Here is a 19,690-nt window from a genome sequence, read left to right as displayed (position 1 = left end):
TATACTCTCTACCTCACATCTATAGAAGTTTATCAAAGTATTAGATGTTTGCAAACTTCTAAGGAAGTAGATGCATTGCTATGCTTCCTTTGAAATGGCATTTATGTGCTGGACCACAGAGAGGTCCTCTGAAATGACAACACTGAAGAATTTAAAGTTTACAGATGGTTATTTTGAATGTTGTCCTTTCTGCACTGGGAATGTGTGAAGAGGAGATTGACCAGATGTTGTACGGGATGGAGGTCTGGAGTTATAGGGGAAGACTGGATGGGCTGGGCTCATCTTATCTTGAGCAAAGGAGGCTATGTGGAGACCTGATAGAAGTATATAAGCTTATGAGAAGCACAGATAAGGTAGATATTCTAATTTTTTTTTCCATTTTAGAGGATTCAAAACGAGAGTAAATGCTTAAAGTAATTGGAAAGAGAAGTCAGGGGCTAGGATTTTATTTATTTTTTTACACAGGTTTCTGTAATATGCTTTCAGAGATGGTGGTGGGTACAATTACTACACTTGGGCATTTGCTGGAATAGGCAAAGCTTAGAAAAACACGGTTCCAATGCAGGCAAATAGGATTAGTACAGATGGGCAAATAGGTCAGTATGGAGACAGTGAGCCAAAGGGCTGTTTCTGTACTCTATGACTTTAAATAACTTGCACTTAGTAAAAATTGAAAATCATGTCAGAAATTAATTCTGCTTATTGAAATTTTGTTGAGATCATTAGGTTAAGCCTTACACCATAGAAATATCTCTAACACTGATATTCAGCCCAGTGAAAGGTTATGGGTCAATTTCCAAATAAGGTCCACTAATTCCAAAAATGAGCACCAATTTCTCCAGCCTACAATCTCAAATTTCAAGTAATCAGTATTTTTGTCCTCTTCTGGCACTTTCACACTTCTTTCCTCTCCTCCTACTTACTTAATACAAATGTTGTTACTCATTAGTCTTTAAACATTTTCAGCTGGCACCATCACAACTTGTGTCATTCAGCTTCTTCTCACATCCAATCCTAAGGCAAGTCCCTGCAATCATCCTGTGTCTCCATCTTTATCAGCGATCTCGAAGTTGCTGTTTCCCTAACTTTTCCTAGTTCCACGAAAGGAGATTTAACTGAAAAGTTAACTCTATTTCTGTCTCTGTAGATGCTAACTGACTTACTGAGTTTTTCTAGCATTTGTGTAATTTCCCATTGCCATCACCTGCAGTATTTTGACTTTGAAAGTTATATTTGCTGTTCCTGTTAGCTGTTAATCTAATCCCAAACCACTCATGGAATATACACTTAGTGGCCACTTTATTTGTACACCTTCTTATTAATATAAATATCTAATCAATCAATTATGTGACAGCAACTCAATGCATAAAAGTATGCAGATACAGTGGCATGCAAAAGTTTGGGCACTCCTGGTCAAAATTTCTGTTACTGTGAATAGCTAAGCGAATAAAAGATGAACTGATTTCCAAAAGGCATAAAGTTAAAGATGACACATTTCTTTAATATTTTAAGCAAGAAACCTTTCTTATTTCCATCTCTTACAGTTTCAAAATAACAAAAAGGGAAAATCACAAAAAGCAAAATAACAAAAAAGGAAAAGTTCTATTCAAAAGGTTCAAAGGAACTTCTAAACAAGCCTGATACATTTTGGAAACAAGTCCTATGGACTGATGAAGTTATAATAGAACTTTTTGGCCACAATGAGCAAAGGTATGTTTGGAGAAAAAAGGGTGCAGAATTTTACGAAAAGTACCCCTCCCCAACTGTTAAGCATCGGGGTGGATCGATCATGCTTTGGGCTTGTGTTGCAGCCAGTGGCATGGGGAACATTTACTGGTAGAGGGAAGAATGAATTCAATTAAATATCAGCAAATTATGGAAGCAAACATCACACCATCTGTAAAAAAGCCAAAGGTGAAAAGAGGATAGCTTCTACAACAGGATAATGAATCTAAACACACCTCAAAATCCACAATGGACTATCTCAAGAGGCGCAAGCTGAAGGTTTTGCCATGGCCCTCACAGTCTCCTGACCTAAACATCATCAAGAATCTGTGGATAGACCTCAAGAGAGCAGTGCATGCAAGACGGCCCAGGAATCTCACAGAACTAGAAGCCTTTTACAAGGAAGAGCGGGTAAAAATCCCCCAAACAAGAACTGAAGATTCTTAGCTGGCTACAGAAGGCGTTTACAAGCTGTGATACTTGCCAAAGGGCGTGTTACTAAGTACTGACCATGCAGGGTGCCCAAACTTTTGCTTCGGGCCCTTTTCCTTTTTTGTTAATTTGAAACTGTAAAAGATGGAAATAAAAAAAGTTTTCTTGCTTAAAATATTAAAGATATGTGTTATCTTTAACTTTATGCCTTCTGGAAATCAGTTCATCTTTTACTCGCTTAGCTATTCACAGTAACAGAAATTTTGACCATGGGCCCAAACATTTGCATGCCACGGTATTTTAATTTTCAGAGTGCTGGGCAGCTGCTTAAAGGAGCCTATGGCTGCTGATTGTTGGGACAAGGTTTGAAGAGTCAGGGTATTTATAAAGCTTTGAATTTTTCATCACCTGGCCTTTGCTGACTATGGTTGTGAAAAAGTCATAGCCCCAACAAGCTAATTAAGGACTGAGACCTTGGTAAACGTTATCTGAGAGTTCAAATCTCTTGAGGTGCCCAATCTTTTGCATGGTGCTCCTTTTATTCACTCTAAAATTGTACAAAACAAATACAGTAATCTTGCTTAAAATGTTGAAAAGAATGTTTCATCTGTCACTCGATGACTTTTGGAGATCAGTTCATCTTCTACTCACTTAACTATTCACAGTCCAAGTCATGAACGTTCACGCCCTGACCCTGTTAATCCAAAAGGAGACCAACCCTGACATTATGGACCAAGTGATCCAGTGGGTGGTAAAAGGATAAACCCTCGGCCCACTGGAAATCATGAAAATCGTTAGCCACAACATCAAAGGCTTCAGCCACATTAATGCAGAAATCCTGGCAAACTTAAAACCGGACATCTTGTGCATACAAGAAACTCATAGGCTGCACAACCAACCCTATGTGCCAGGAATGAACTTGGCTATTGACACCCCAAGCCAAACTTATGGAAGTGCAATCTTTGTTAAAGAGAAATCTATAGTAATGAGCACAGCAAACATCTAAGCTGGCTCAATGGAACTTCTGAAAGTTGAAACAAAACACATAAATATCATCTCAGTCTACAAACCCCCTAATGAACCATTCACGTGGCCACCTAACCTAGATCTCCAGGACAAAATGTACCTCATTATTGGTGACTTTAATAGCCATAGCACCAACTGGGGTATGAAGATGATGATGCAAATGGAGAAGAAGTTGTATCATGGGCTCTAAACAACATCCTTGAGCTACTATACGAGTCAAAGAACACCCCTACCTTCAAAAGTGCCAGATGGAGAAAAGGATACAACCCAGACCTTGCCTTTGTTACCTCGGCAAGCTCCAACTTTTTCACACGAACAGTCCTCCAACATATACCCAAATCCCAACATCGTCCAGTCCAGGTAGAATCCCTTCCAGTTCTGAGACCTGTATCATCAAAGTACCTACCAAGATTTAAGCTGAGAAAAGCGAATTGGACATCTTTTGCAGAATCCCTTGATCAACTTATCTATTCTATACCACCAGAACCTGATCATTATGATGAATTTGTCCAACTAATCTGGAAAGTAGCACAGCAGAACATACCTAGAGGCTGCAGAACTAAATATATTCAGGGATTGACTAGTGATATCAAGCACAGTTATGATGAATATGTCAACTCATATGACCAAGACACAATTGAAATTGGAGAGTCAGTTCTGTCCCTACTGAGCCAAGAGAGACAACAGCGTTGGCAGGAACTGATAGAAAACACAGACATGACCAAGAACAGTAAGAAGGCATGTTCGGAAACTCAACTCAGACAACAGACCACCACAGAGAACTGCTGCCATAACACCCAATCAGGTTGCCCACCAGCTGATACTAAATGATCGACCAAATGACAAGGAATGGAGGCAAAAGTAAAAGCAACATCAGGAGATGGAGTCAGCTCTCTCAAGCGGGAATAACAACTTCCCACCTCTCACCCCAGAAGATTTAAAGGTTGAAGTATCACAGCTAAAATCCAACAAAGCTGCTGGCGTAGATGGGATTCTTAATGAATTCCTTAAGCATCTTGGACCTAAAGCACTCCACTGGCTTCTGTCCCTTTTTAACTCTTGCTTAAGATCATTAAAGATACCTATAAAGCGGAGAAGAGCCAAGGTTGTTGCTCTCCTAAAACCCAATAAAGATCCCAACATTCCTAAAAACTACAGACCGATTTCCTTGCTCTGCACCCTCTATAAACTCTACGAGAGACTCATACTGAAAAGAATATTCCCCTTAGTCGAAGATCTTCTAACACCAGACCAAGCCGGGTTCAGGCCAAGCCGCTCTTGCTGCGGTCAAGTCCTGAACTTAACCCAGTATACTGAGGACGGTTTTGAAATGCGTCAAATCACAAGGGCAGTATTCATTGACTTAACAGCAGCATACGACACTGAATCACAGAGACCTTCCACTGAAATTATCTAAAATGTTAAAGAACGAAACCACAGTCAAAGTAATAAGAAACCTCCTAGAAAATAGTAGATTTTATGTGGAAATGAATGGAATTAAGAGTAGGTGGTGTCCACAAAAGAACGGACTACCACAGAGATCAGTTCTGGCACCTCTACTATTTAATGCCTACACAAATGACCAACTAAACTTTCCTAACAGATGCAGATTTATCTATGCAGCCGACCTATGCATAGCAACACAAGCTAACTCCTTCCAAGAAGTTGAAGTACGACGTACAGCAGTCCTCGAAGCAATGAAGCAATATTATGAAAAATGGTCTCTGAACCCAAATCCGTCAAAAACTCAAGTGTGTGCATTTCACCAGAGGAATTGAGAAGCAGCTCGGAAACTCAAGATCTGGGAATGAGAAGGAGCTCAAACACCATCTGACTCCAATTTACCTGGGCGTGACACTGGACAGGACGCTCTCATTTGCCACCCACATCCAAAAACTCTGAGGGAAAGTTGGCTCTTGCAATTATCTCTTGGAAAAAATTAGCAGGCACAAAATGGGGAACAACTCTCACACACTTAGATCAACTGCCCTAACACTCTGCTATGCACCTGCAGAATATCATGCACCTGTGTGGGGCAGATCAGCCCATGCGAAGAAAATAGACCCATTGCTTAATGAAGCCTGCCGAATAATCACGGACACACTGCACCCCACACCCATTGAAATCATTTACAGACTTGCAGGCATTGCTCCCCCAGAGATCCGAAGACACACTACAACAAAAATTGAAAAAGGTAAACAGAACTCAGATCCACGGCACCCACTGCATCATCATGTGCCAGTTTCCAGCTGCCTAACATCGAGGAAAAGCTCTGCTACAGTGGAGGAACTACTGCATGGGACATCCCCCCAAACATACAGGATTGACCTCTGGCAACAAACAGAAGCCAGAACCCCACCAAACAATACAGTGCAAGACCCCACAGAAATGTTACCAGATGGGGCATTGCTTGACAGACGGAAGTGGTGCACTCTCAATGGAGCGAGAGCAGGAGTTTGTAGGACGGGAGACAATATGGTGAAGTGGGGTTTAAAGACCAGTGAATCCTGTGAGTGTGGCGTAAGGGTGCAGAACATTGAACACGTTCTGCACAACTGCCCACTCTCACCAGATTTAGCTGACACTGACCTGCTCAACATCAAACAAACAACACTAGAGTGGCTAGCTGTCTGGCGTGACAAACTATGATGATGATGACTATCCACAGCAACAGAAAGCTTGACCAGGGATGCCCAAACTTTTGCATGCCACTGTATAGTCAAGAGGTTCAGTTGTCAGTTGTTCAGACCAAATATCAGAATGGGGAAGAAATATGATCTAAGTGACTTTGACCATGGAGTGATTGTTGCTGCCAAATGGGATTTCCACACAACAGTCCCAATGGTTTACGGAGAATGGTGTGGAAAAACAAAAAAATTCCAGTGAGCGGCAGCTCCATGGGCGAAAACATCTTGTTAATGAGAGAGGTCAGAATAGAATGGCCAGACTGGTTCAAGCTGATAGGAAGGCGTAATAGCTCAAATAACCATTCATTACAACACTGGTGTGCAGAAGAGCATCTCTGAATGCACAACATATCAAAACCTTGAATTGGATGGGCTACAACAGCAGAAGATCACATAAACACACTCCGTGGCCACTTTATTAGGTACAGGAGGTATCTAATAAAGTTGTCACTGAATGTATAAAACACTAACAAGTTTTCATTTTATATTTCCAAGAAAGAAGAAATAAACTTACAAAATAATTTACAGCTCTGTCAAATGTTGATGAATAATTGCTCTCCATCTGAAAATGCTACTGACAAGATAGTCACATAAATAAAAATTATCAACATTTAAAAGATGGAGAGATACTTTTGCAATGGCAAACTAATTGAAAATGGATCGGAAGAACTTGATCTAAGAAGGGAAAAGGAACCAAAGATTCTCACGAAGGGCATAGAACAGACCTCAAAATTAGTATTGTTTCAATCAGAACTCCAATCCTGAAGAAAGGTCTCAGCCTGAAACTTCCACTGTTTACTCATTTCCGCAGATGCTGCCTGACCTGCTGAATTCCTCCAGCATTTTGTGTGCATTGCTTTGGATCTCCCGTGTCTGCAGAATTTCTCGTGTTTTGAATAGGTTTATTTCTTTGAACACGAGGATGACAGACCTAGTTTATTTCTTCATGTTCACTGCCAATAATAAATCAGCATGATACAACAGCTCATGGCAGGAATATTTGGGTGCACAAAATACTGAAAGAAGATGTGATCTATCATAAGAGATATCATTTGTATGGGAGTTCTCCAATGAAAGCACTTCAATAAAAAACAGTTCAAAACCAAAATTCCTACTGAATCAATAAAGCAGAAAAGCAGGAGGGTTTGGGATACAGCTTGAATGCTTAGTAAAGGCAGCACCTCAAGTTATACAATAACTTTAATCACCTACCACTTATTCTCACCAATCTTCCTCCTCCTCCTCAAGCTGAATGAAATGTCACAGCATGATTCCACTTTTGCCTATCTGATTTTAGCCAAACAGTCAACCTCCAGTTATGACTTTCCACCCAGCCTCCACATTGTTACTTCAGGACACTGCATTATACTTGTATACTGGTACAACACCTTTCTCTGCCTCATTCTTTTCCCCACCCACAAAATACAGGAAATAGTTTTCATCCAAATGTGTATTCCCATGAAGGAATAAAAACCTTCAAAATAAGGTGCTAGTATTGTAATTGTGTAGGGGTTTCTATCCAGAGAGCATGCTTTCATCTGTTTGGCATGACAAGAAACTTAAAGACATGCACATTAAAGATTAACAATCTTAAAAAAAGAGAAGAACTATTCAAAGTGACAAAATTAATCAGTATTCCAGATAGAAAACTGACACTTGAAAGGAAAAGAGCACCAAAACAAAATGAAACTGGAACTAGTTCATTATTAAACTTGGTTAACTTTTTTAGGAACGTTTCAATTTTTGATCACTAGCACCAAAAGAAAAAGACTTCAAAAGGTTTGTGCTTATACATTCCGTCTGACATTATACACTGAGTGGCCACTTTATTAGGTACATCTGCACACCTGTTCATTATCAGCCAATCATGTGGGAGCAACTCAATGCATAAAAGTACGCAGACATGTCAAAAGTATCTGTTGTTGTTCTGACCAGACATCATAATGGGGAAGAAATGTGATCTAAGTGGCTGACCATGGAATGACTGTTGGTGCCAGACAGGGTGGTTTGAGTATCTCAGAAATTGCTGATCTCCTGGTATTCTGTGGGTAAAAATGCCTTCTTAATGAGAGAAGTCAGAGAAGAATGGCCAGACTGGTTCAAGCTGATAGGAAGGCAACGGTAACTCAAATAATCAAGCACTACAAAAGAGGTGTGCAGAAGATTATCGCTGAAAGCACAACAAGTCAAACCTTGGAGTGGACAGGATACAGCAGCAGAAGACCATGAACGTACACATTGTGGCCACTTTATTAGGTGCCGCCTATTTTGCATGGAACTCTTTGCTTTTACTTATCCAGAGGAATTTCCAAATTCATTATGCTACTCTTCTTTACATCAAATTATTTTCAACAACCTTGTCAATCACAAGCCTTCTCTGTGTGAAGAGTTATGACTATTGATGAAAATTTAAACAGAAAAAAAATTGGAAAGCTTGGGAAGGTAATCAAACACATTTTACAAATTATCAATAGGATTGGATTTAATCACTACCTCTGAATTCTGACTTGCATGAAGTACTCCAACTACACTGTTGTGGTCTGCAAAATTTTGTTGTGGAGTTCATAACATTACTCTCAATTCATCTGCATTTATATTTGAACTTGGTGATTTGTATTTGCTTGCTTTCTTAAAGAGTACCTGGTTCAATAAATAATATTTACTCATTCCACTAATTGTATTCACCACAGGCTTCCTGTTAATTAATGTTAATTACTGTTTCAGCTTAGGAATCCCCAGTTGTATTTTGCATCTAAGTTCCATTTTAAAATAGTAATTTTAGATTAAAACAAATGCATCTTATTAGTGCGGTTAAACTTAAGGTATTCACTGAAATAATTATGCAATTAAAATATGAATCTAGGAAGCAAACGGACATTCTTTCTGCTGAACTATTTTCTTTATTCCTTCATTTGCTTGAGGCCTTTCAAGCTGAGCAAAGCTGCTTCAAGTCTGAACCAAGATTAATAAATGTTTAATACATTTTAAATTTGTAATTTATGACTGTTTACATATTAATGTTATTATTGCTTTTTGAGTTCGAAAATGAGATAGTGCTGTATCACTGCATTTCCGTCATAATATAGCATTTACAAACTAAGTTGACTTTGCAGGACACAATCTTACATTTTTGCCTGTAGCTTACTAACCTTCAATGCAGGTCAGACATGGACTCTGAATGCATTTAAAAATACTATTTTTAAAAAAATGAAATTTAAAAATTATTATAGATTACACGAGACTCATTCAGATTGTCCTGCTCTGCTTGCAATGATATCAAAAGCAGCCTTAAAAGAAAGTAAGCAAATTGTGAATCTTTGGATTTCTAAACTTGCTGTATTCAGGAATTGGGAGAGGGGGAGGGAGAGGGGAGGGAGAAGAGAGCAAGATAAAAGGCATGAGAGAGAGTGAGAGAGCGAGGGAATTAATGATCAAGGAAACCCACAATCTATTTGATTCCTCAACCAACCAGCACAGCTCTAATCACTACCTCAGGATAGTAATCCTGTAGGTCGTTGGGTGACAGTCAGAGGGGGGAGAAAGCGAAGGTGAGTAGACAGGTAGTGCAGAGCACCCCGTAGCCATTCCCCTTAATATGTATACTGTCCTGGATACTGTTGGCGGGGACGACCGTCCAGGTGTGAGCCACGGTGGCAAGGCCTCCGGCACTGAGTCTGACCCTGTGGTGCAGAAGGGTGGGACGGAGAAGAGGAGAGCTGTCGTCATTGGAGACTCTATAGTCAGGGGAGCAGACAGGAGATTTTGTGGACGTGAGAAGGACACCCACATGGTTTATTGCCTCGCTGGTGCCAGGGTCCAGGAAGTCTCTGACCGGGTGCACGACATCCTGGCACGAGAGGAAAAGCAACCAGAAGTCGTGATACATGTTGGTAGCGATGACATAGGCAGGAAGAGGGATGAGGTCCTGGAGTGTGAGTTTCGGGAACTAAGCAGAAGGCTGAAGAACAGGACCTCAAGGCTCAAGGGTGACGTTCTCAGGATTGCTGCCAGTGCTACGTGACAGTGATGGTAAGAATTGGAGGAGATGGCAGTTGAATGCATGGCTGAGGAGTTGGTGCAGAGGTCAGGGATCTCTTCAGAGTCCATGTCTGACCTGCATGGAAGGTTAGTAAGCTACAGGCAATGATTTTTGGATCATTGGGATCTCTTCTGGGGAATGTGGGACCTGTAAAGATTAGATTGGTTGCACCTGAACTCGAGGGGGAGCAATATCCTTGCAGGTAGGTTTGCTAGCATGGTTCGGGAGGGTTTAAACTAATTTGCAAGGGGGATGGGACCTGGAGCGATTGAGCAGTGGAAGTAGTACATGGAGTAAAGCCAGATCTAACATACAAAGAGGCTTTGAGGAAAGAGAAGCAGAATAAACGGTGTAAAGGAAGTAAGGTAGAAGGGCTAAAGTGTGTGTACTTCAATGCAAGAAGCATCAGGAACAAAGGTGATGAACTGAGAGCTTGGATACATACATGGAATTATGATGTAGTGGCCTTTACAGAGACTTAGCTGGCACCAGGGCAGGAATGGATTCTCAATATTTCAGGATTTCAGCGCTTTAAAAGGGTTGGGGGGGGGGGAGTGGAGGAGGGGTGGCATTACTGGTCAGGGATACTATTACAGCTACAGAAAGGGTGGGTAATGTAGCAGGATCCTCTTTTGAGTCAGTATGGGTGGAAGTCAGGAACAGGAAGGGAGCAGTAACTCTATTGGGAGTATTCTATAGGCCCCCTGGCAGAAGCAGAGATACCGAGGAGCAGATTGGGAGGCAGATTTTGGAAAGGTGCAAAAATAACAGGGTTGTTATCACGGATGACTTTAACTTCCCTAATATTGATTGGCACCTGATTAGTTCCAATGGTTTAGAGGGGGCGGAGTTTGTTAAGTGTGTCCTGGATGGATTCCTGTCACAGTAGTTTGACAGGCCGACTGGGGGAGTGCCATACTAGATCTAGTATTAGGTAACCAACCAGGTCAGGTTACAGATCTCTCAGTGGGTAAGCATCTGGGGGACAGTGACCACCGCTCCCTGGCCTTTAGCATTATCATGGAAAAGGATAGAATCAGAGAGGACAGGAAAATTCTTAATTGGGGAAGGGCAAATTATGAGGTTATGAGGCTAGAACTTGCGGGTGTGAATTGGGATGATATTTTTGCAGGGAAAATATACTATGGACATGTGGTCGATATTCAGGGATCTCTTGCAGGATGTTAGGGATGAATTTGTCCCGGTGAGGAAGATAAAGAATGGTAAGGTGAAGGAACCATGGGTGACAAGTGAGGTGGAAAATCTAGTCAGGTGGAAGAAGGCAGCACACATGAGGTTGAGGAAGCAAGGATCAGATAAGTCTATTGAGGAATATAGGGTAGCAAGAAAGGAGCTTAAGAAGGGGCTGAGGAGAGCAAGAAGGGGGCATGAAAAGGCCTTGGTGAGTAGGGTAAAGGAAAACCCCAAGGCATTCTTCAATTATGTGAACAAAAGGTTGACAGGAGTGAAAATAGGACTGATTAGAGATAAAGGTGGTTATGGAAGTGAGCGAGGTCCTCAATGAATATTTCTCTTTGGTATTCATCAGTGAGAGGGAACTTGATGATAGTAAGGACAATATGAGTGAGGTTGATGTTCTGGAGCATGTTGATATTAAGGGAGAGGTGGTGTTGGAGTTGTTAAAATACATAGGACGGATAAGTCACCATGGCCTGAAGGAATATTACCCAGGATGCTCCACGAGCCAAGGGAAGAGATTGCTGAGCCTCTGGCTAGGATCTTTATGCCCTTGTTGTCCACGGGAATGGTATCAGAGGATTGGAGGGAGGCGAATGTTGTCCCCTTGTTCAAAAAAGGTAGTAGGTAAAATCCGCGTAATTATAGACCAGAGAGCTTTATGTCTATGGTGGGAAAGCTGTAGGAAAAAATTCCTAGAGGGAGGATCTATAGGTGTTTAGAGAATCATGGTTTGATCAGGGACAGTCAGCATGGCTTTGTGAAGGGCAGATCGTGTCTAACAAGCATGATAGAGTTCTTTGAGGAGGTGACCAGGCATATAGATGAGGGTAGTGCAGTGGATGTGATCTACATGGATTTTAGTAAGGCATTTGACAAGGTTCCACACGGTAGGCTTATTCAGAAAGCCAGAAGGCAAGGGATCCAGGGAAGTTTAGCCAGGTGGATTCAGAATTGGCTTGCCTGCAGAAAACAGAGGGTCATGGTGGAGGGAGTACATTCAGATTGGAGGGTTGTGACTAGTGGTGTCCCACAAGGATCTGTTCTGGGACCTCTACTTTTCGTGATTTTTATTAACAACCTGGATGTTGGGGTAGAAGGGTGGGTTGGCAAGTTTGCAGATGACACAAAGGTTGGTGGTGTTGTAGATAGTGTAGAGGATTGTAAAAGATTGCAGAGAGACAATGATAGGATGCAGAAGCGGGCTGAGAAGCGGCAGATGGAGTTCACTTTGGTACACTTTGGAAGGACAAACTCCAAGGCAGAGTACAAAGTAAATGGCAGGATACTTGGTAGTGTGGAGGAGCAGATGGATTTGGGGGTACATGTAAACAGATCCTTGAAAGTTGCCTCAGAGGTAGATAGGTTAGTTTAGAAAGCTTATGGGGTGTTAACCTTCATAAGTCGGGGGACAGAGTTTAGAAACATAGAAAATAGGTGCAGGAGTAGGCCATTCGGCCCTTCGAGCCTGCACCGCCATTTATTATGATCATGGCTGATCATCCAACTCAGAACCCTGCACCAGCCTTCCCTCCATACCCCCTGATCCCCGTAGCCACAAGGGCCATATCTAACTCCCTCTTAAATATAGCCAATGAACTGGCCTCAACTCTTTCCTGTGGCAGAGAATTCCACAGATTCACCACTCTCTGTGTGAAGAAGTTTTTCCTAATCTCAGTCCTAAAAGGCTTCCCCCTTATCTTCAGACTGTGACCCCTCGTTCTGGACTTCCCCAACATCGGGAACAATCTTCCTACATCTAGCCCATCCAATCCCTTTAGGATTTTATATGTTTCAATCAGATCCCCTCTCAATCTTCTAAATTCCAACGAGTACAAGCCTAGTTCATCCAGTCTTTCTTCATATGAAAGTCCTGCCATTCCAGGAATCAATCTGGTGAACCTTCTTTGTACTCCCTCTATGGCAAGGATGTCTTTCCTCAGATTAGGGGACCAAAACTGCACACAATACTCCAGGTGTGGTCTCACCAAGGCCTTGTACAACTGCAGTAGTATCTCCCTGCTCCTGTACTCGAATCCTCTCGCTATAAATGCCAGCATACCATTTGCCTTTTTCACCGCCTGCTGTACCTGCATGCCCACTTTCAATGACTGGTGTATAATGACACCCAGGTCTCGTTGCACCTCCCCTTTTCCTAATCGGCCACCATTCAGATAATAATCTGTTTTCCTGTTTTTGCCACCAAAGTGGATAACTTCACATTTATCCACATTAAATTGCATCTGCCATGAATTTGCCCACTCACCCAACCTATCCAAGTCACCCTGCATCCTCTTAGCATCCTCCTCACAGCTAACACTGCTGCCCAGCTTCGTGTCATCCGCAAACTTGGAGATGCTGCGTTTAATTCCCTCATCCAAGTCATTAATATATATTGTAAACAACTGGGGTCCCAGCACTGAGCCTTGCGGTACCCCACTAGTCACTGCCTGCCATTCTGAAAAGGTCCCATTTATTCCCACTCTTTGCTTCCTGTCTGCTAACCAATTCTCTATCCACATCAATACCTTACCCCCAATACCGTGTGCTTTAAGTTTGCACACTAATCTCCTGTGTGGGACCTTGTCAAAAGCGAGGTAATCATGCAGCTCCATAAAACTCTGGTTAGGACACACTTGGAGTACTGTGTCCAGTTCTGGTCGCCTCACTATAGGAAGGATGTGGAAGCACTGAAAATGGTACAGAGGAGATCTACCAGGATGCTGCCTGGTTTAGAGAGTTTGGATTATGATCAGAGATTAATGGAGCTAGGGCTTTACTCTTTGGAGAGGAGGAAGATGAGAGGAGACATGATAGAGGTGTACAAGACATTAAGAGAAATAGATAGAGTGGATAGCCAGCGCCTCTTCCCCAGGGCACCACTGCTCAATACAAGAGGACTTGGCTTTAAGGTAAGGGGTGAGAAGTTCAAGGGGGATATTAGAGGAAGGTTTTTTACTCAGAGAGTGGTTGGTGCGTGGAATTCACTGCCTGAGTCAGTGGTGGAGGCAGATACACTACTGAAATTTAAGAGGCTACTAGACAGGTATATGGAGGAATTTAAGGTGTGGGGTTATATGGGAGCAGGGTTTAAGGGTCGGCACAACATTGTGGGCCAAAGGGCCTGTACTGTTCTATGTTCTAGATATTATGGCCACTTTGATAATTTTGCACTACAATGGACTTTGTTTTTTTTGTTGTTCTATTTGTGTTCTTTCTTATAATCATTGTGTACAATTTATGGATAGTATGCGTTTATTCTGGTGAATGCTGCTTATCTGACGCAACATGCCTGTGATGTTGCTGCAAGTACATTTGTCATTGCACCTGTGAATGCATGTAGTGCACATGGCCATAAACTCAACCTTGACTTTGAAATCAGATTTGTCAGTTAACCCTGTGAAGAAGATAATGAGATTTCTCAACAAGCCTGAGCACCTTGACAATTATTAATACTGTAATTCTTAAAATTCACGAACAAAAGGAAGAAAAGATATACTCCTATTTTCCAGTTCTTTATCTGTTTAAAGGTCAAAGCAATTCATGTGCACATTCAAGCACTTTCACCATAATGAAGATTTTTTTCTTTTACGATCTTGGTAGGCAGTAAGTTCCATTCTCCCAGTTTTGAGCAGTTTTATTTTTGTAAAATCCACTCTAATCCTTGCTTCTTCCCATATTTTATATGGGCTCTCACTTTTCTTTTACACCTCAATTAAATCCCCTCTTCCCTCTGAGCCATAACCCTCCATTCTAAAGAAAACATACAGTATCCATTCAATAGATGTTCTCAGAAACAAAATTACAGAACAAAATTTAACAAGGTCTAGGGCAGGTATGAATTAATTAGTTGCAGCCAGGAGGTATATATATGAAATGCAAAACATGCTTATTTAACCTGAATGAGTTTGAAATAAAGAAATTGAGAGGATTGAAGGGAGAATGTTATATACATGGGTTTCCAAAATATTTAATGGAGTACCACATGATCGCATGTTAGCAAGGTCAAAGCACATGAAGTGAAAGGTGCTGTTTCACCATGGTTAGTGATTAGTTCACCAGTGATTAGCATTGAGAAGTGATCAACAGGAGAATTGCAGTGAATAAATGTTATTTTTTTACACATTGGCAGTAGGCAGATTATGCAAGGGTTAGTGATCATAAAAGCAGATTACTTCATGAACAACTGAAAAAATCTGGCCGCAAAATTACCTCTGTTGCTCATATTTTCAACGGTTGTACACCAAAAGGTCATTCATCTCTCAGGGCTGGAGCCTGCTCAACTCTGCCAAGCACATACTTCCTAGATCTTTTGTTCTTGAAGGAACACCCAAAACTGAGCACACATAGAAGTCCAGTGTCCTATGGAGTGCTCTGATTCAGATCCTTAGCCAAATCCTACCACCACTGCATTGATTTGAAGTCAGTTGTCTGTGCACGGCCTAGACAGCCACCTCAAATACTCCATTTCCTTTCTCAGTCTAAACATTTCACATGAGACTTCTGCTTATTGACTTACTTCATCTGAAAGCAACAAAATATATAATTTTCTCAGAAATGCTTACTTACCACATTGAAGTCAAGATGCTTCACAACCCATTCCTTTGCTTCTTTGAACTCGTCGTGCATTCCCATAATAAAAAGTGTATCCAGGGCATCCACTATCGTTGCTCCTTGAATATTACCTACAAAGCAAGATATAGACTTACTTAACTTTTCCCTCCTGCCTATATGATAAAGAATATGGACCATGATTACTTCTCCAAAAATATTTCACATCGCATTTTCCAAGATAAACACAAACATTGAAAAAGTGAAAAGCGACCCTCTTTACTAGTAAATCTCATAATGTGCACCAGATCTTTCATCTATACAGGCCTCTCAATGCCACTTTTGAAAATGACATGACTTATGTAATACAAATGACATGGAATCCTTCATTTTACTTTTGTGGATTCCATTAAGATAGTAATGGCTTTTTCAGCAGCCTCAAGTCACCAGTAAATATGTCAAATCTCCCACATAGTTCTTGTATTCCCTCAATGATAATTTTCCTTTTTAGTTGCTATATAACACATTTGTTATTAACCACTACTACTGCATCTTCTAAATCCCTTCCAACACATATACTGATTAAAAACTCAGAATACCCAGGGCTGGAAAAGATTTGGGTTTTGATTTTCATGAATATTTCATCTGCATGATAATTTAGATACCAGTTTGATATAAGCTGACACCTGGGTCGCAATACTTTTCTTCAGTTATAATATTCAATGAGAATCACAAATTAGAATTGACAACTTAGGTCTTACACGTAATCTATTTATAATTATTTATGCTCATTTCATCTTATGAACAATGATTTTGTATTACCTTTGCCTGTCCATCATGTGATCTGTTCAGTAAGTCATTAAAATAATTTCACAATAAGCTTCAATATATTATTAACCTAATATGTCCAACCAACTCAACCTTTCATGAGGTGAAGCCTTGATTACTTGCACCTGGATTCTCAGTCAATAAAAGGATTTTCACCAAACACTGTTCAATATTTCACACTTTATCTCGTAAAATCAGGTGATACAAACAACTGTATGGCTGAAGGTCCAGCTGGAAGTTGCCTCATGTTTTTGCCCAACTGCAGTGTCCAAAGACCAAAAGCGAAGTGATCAGCAACATTTCTGACAACAACTCAATCTAGCTCAACATCAGCCTCTAAATATATCATGCATTCTCTTCAAATGATTGCTGCGAGCTTTACAACACATTCAGGAATTGTGGATAACAGTTTTACCTATAGAGTCTCCCAATTTAGACTACTGGTCAAGTAAGTGTTGCAATTATGAAATGAACATCAGCAGCTCACAGTTACTTTCCTCCTTCTGAAAGGGGCGATATTCTATCACTGTGTAGTTAAGCAACAAGCTAGATTTCCAGCATCTGCAGATTTTCTTTTGTTTGTGATTAGACAATGAGGTTAAGTTCCTTTTACAGATGGATCATATTCACAAATATTTTGTCTACATTAATATGGAATAATCATTATATGATTGTACAGCAATTTGAGAGAGAATGATATGCAGGACCGTGTGGAAACAGATGGGTAAAGGGACTGAAATAATTATTCTACTTTGAGCCAATAGAGATGGTGGTGGGTTGAGCGACCTCATTTTGTGGTGTGACAATTGAAAGAGCCAAGATCTTGACAAGCATTAATATCATAACATATGAAATAAGTGACCTCAATTCAGAAAAATATTGACTGGTTTATTTTTTTTCTAAATCTTTTAAACAAGTATGTGCATGGGAGGGACACTGGCCAACTCCCCTCCATCTTTCAGTCCAGATGAAAAGTCTTGACCTGAAATATTGACTACCCATTTCTCTGCAGACATACTGTCTAAACTGGTGAATTCCTCCAGATTTGTGTGTATCTTATGGAAAGCATATTTAATTTGCTAAGATTTGAAAATCAGAACATATCATATGAAAATCAGTTGTAAATAGATCTGATATAAAAGAAAACCAAAGATCGAGGTAAGATTTTCTGAGAACTCCCTTTACAGTAGAATATCTGATTCAACTTTCAATGCTATGCTTTCTGAAATCACATATAAAAGGTTTTCAAAGTGTGTTCTGAATACAAAAGCCAATAACTTTCACGCTGAGAGGAATTCAAGATTTCCATCTTAATAAATACATTCACTTCTCAGTCATATCATAGATACAAAAACGTCTGATCATGATGTAATTGATGTCAATAGGCAAACTGTATTTCCACATTTTGATGAATGAGGAATTGCCATTTTAAGACTATAAGCCTTTTTTTTAAAATAAGATACAACATTATTGGTTGTGGAACCCTTCTGGATTTTAATCAGAAAGAGAGAATATGCAGATGCTGGAAATCCAAGCATGTTACTGATGAAGAGCCCCAAACTGAAAATCAACTGTTTACACTTTTCCATTGATGCTGCCTGGACTGCTGAGTTCCTCCAGCATTTTGTGTGTGGCCCTTCTCAATTCTATTTACATTGTCATTATTGTTATTACAAGAAAAGAAAACAAGTATAATAAAAGCAAATAAAAGAGGAGATAAAGATTAGCTTTATTTGTCACAAGCACATCAAAATATACAGAGAAAGGCATCGCTTGTGTCAACAATCAAAATAGTCTGAAGATGAGCTGGGAGCAGCCCACAAGTGCCCCACGCTTCTGCACCAAAATAGCAAAAAAGAACTACTCGCCTTAAGCTGTATGTCTTTGCAAAGTGGGAGGAAACCGTCAAAATCCCGCGCAAATTAAGAGTGAGAACGATCATACAAATCCCGCAAATATTTCCCATGTTTATTTGCTTGAGGAGTTGTTACTTAGCCTCCTTTCTGAACCAAGACACTCATGTGATGCAAATACTTACACAATGCTTTAAATAGAGAGCTCAGAGTTTTGAATCAGTAAAGATAAAAATAATGGTGGTAAATTTGCAAGTTGAGAAGGTACATAACTTAAGAGGAGAATATCCACATGGAGGTTAATAATTGACTATTGCCCCAGCCCTTCTAAGCAATAAGTACTGCAGGTTTGGAAGGAGCTGCTGAAGACATACATGGGTATAGTGATAGAGATGTTTTATGTCATTACTTGAATAATAAGTATACAAAGACTTTTCACCTTCAGGCTAGAGCATGGATTCCCAACCTGGGGTCGACAGATCCCGTGGCTAATGGTTGGGGTTCATGGCATAAAAAAGATTGAGAACCTCTGGGCGAAAGGCTTCTTAATTTTCCTAAAATAAAATTAGAGTAGAACAATCCCAAGGGTCAGCATAAAAAATAAATTATCAGAAGTTAAAGAATAGGCCATCTAGTCCACCTTGCTTGCTGTATTATTTGAAAACACCAATGCACCATTTTCCTGCACTAACTGCCTACTCCTTGATTCCCATAATAACCAAGCATTTATCATTCAAATGGAATGGGGAGGGGGCATAAACCATTTTAGGTGTGACTATATGTACATTAACCAAACAGGTGGAGATTATCATGTGACATTCCTCTTTGGTGCAATTGCTGTATCTGATTTCACATGGATATAATATTACTGAAGTAACAGCTGAGGATGGTTCATCGTTTGGTCTCCATCGAAATAACTGGCCTCCAGGACCCACATTCATTGTCTGTTTATGATAGTTATGACTGTATCTGTGGAACGTTTTTCTCTTTACACACATTGACTCTGATTTGATAATATCCAAAGGTGCCTTTGTAGCAAGGGCTAACACCTTCAGCTCTGGAATTCAGTAGTTTGTTCATATTTGAACCAAGGTTATAATGTGATCAGCATCAGAGTGGTCTTAGAACTGAAGATGAGTGCTCCTGCAGAGCAGATTAATTCTTAAATGTCCCTTTACTCCCACCACTTTGCTGATGACTTGGAACAGTCAGATAGATTGGTAATAGACATAATTTCTTCTACTATGGGTTGATAGGCAAACCTGAGCTATTTTGGCAGATAGATGTCAGTGTTCCAAATACAATCAAACTCAAGCTTTGTTCTGACCATCTCTCCTCTAGCCTTTCCACAA

The 19,690-nt window shown here is 40.4% G+C and overlaps 1 protein-coding gene across 1 annotated transcript in view; it reads right to left on the bottom strand.

Moving 5' to 3' along the window:
• man1a1 (mannosidase, alpha, class 1A, member 1) overlaps positions 1–19,690 on the bottom strand; it is a 497,115-nt gene that overhangs the window by 288,129 nt on the left and 189,296 nt on the right. The window contains exon 3 of the mRNA XM_072251590.1: positions 15,676–15,791. Within this exon, the coding sequence (XP_072107691.1) occupies positions 15,676–15,791 (116 nt within the window). The remainder of the gene's footprint in view (positions 1–15,675; positions 15,792–19,690) is intronic.

This window comes from Mobula birostris, chromosome 2, assembly GCF_030028105.1.
Source record: "Mobula birostris isolate sMobBir1 chromosome 2, sMobBir1.hap1, whole genome shotgun sequence".
In the NCBI taxonomy this organism is placed as follows: Eukaryota; Metazoa; Chordata; class Chondrichthyes; order Myliobatiformes; family Myliobatidae; genus Mobula; species Mobula birostris.
The sequence above is the reverse complement of the archived record's forward strand: the minus strand, read 5'-3'. Positions and strand labels throughout refer to the sequence as shown.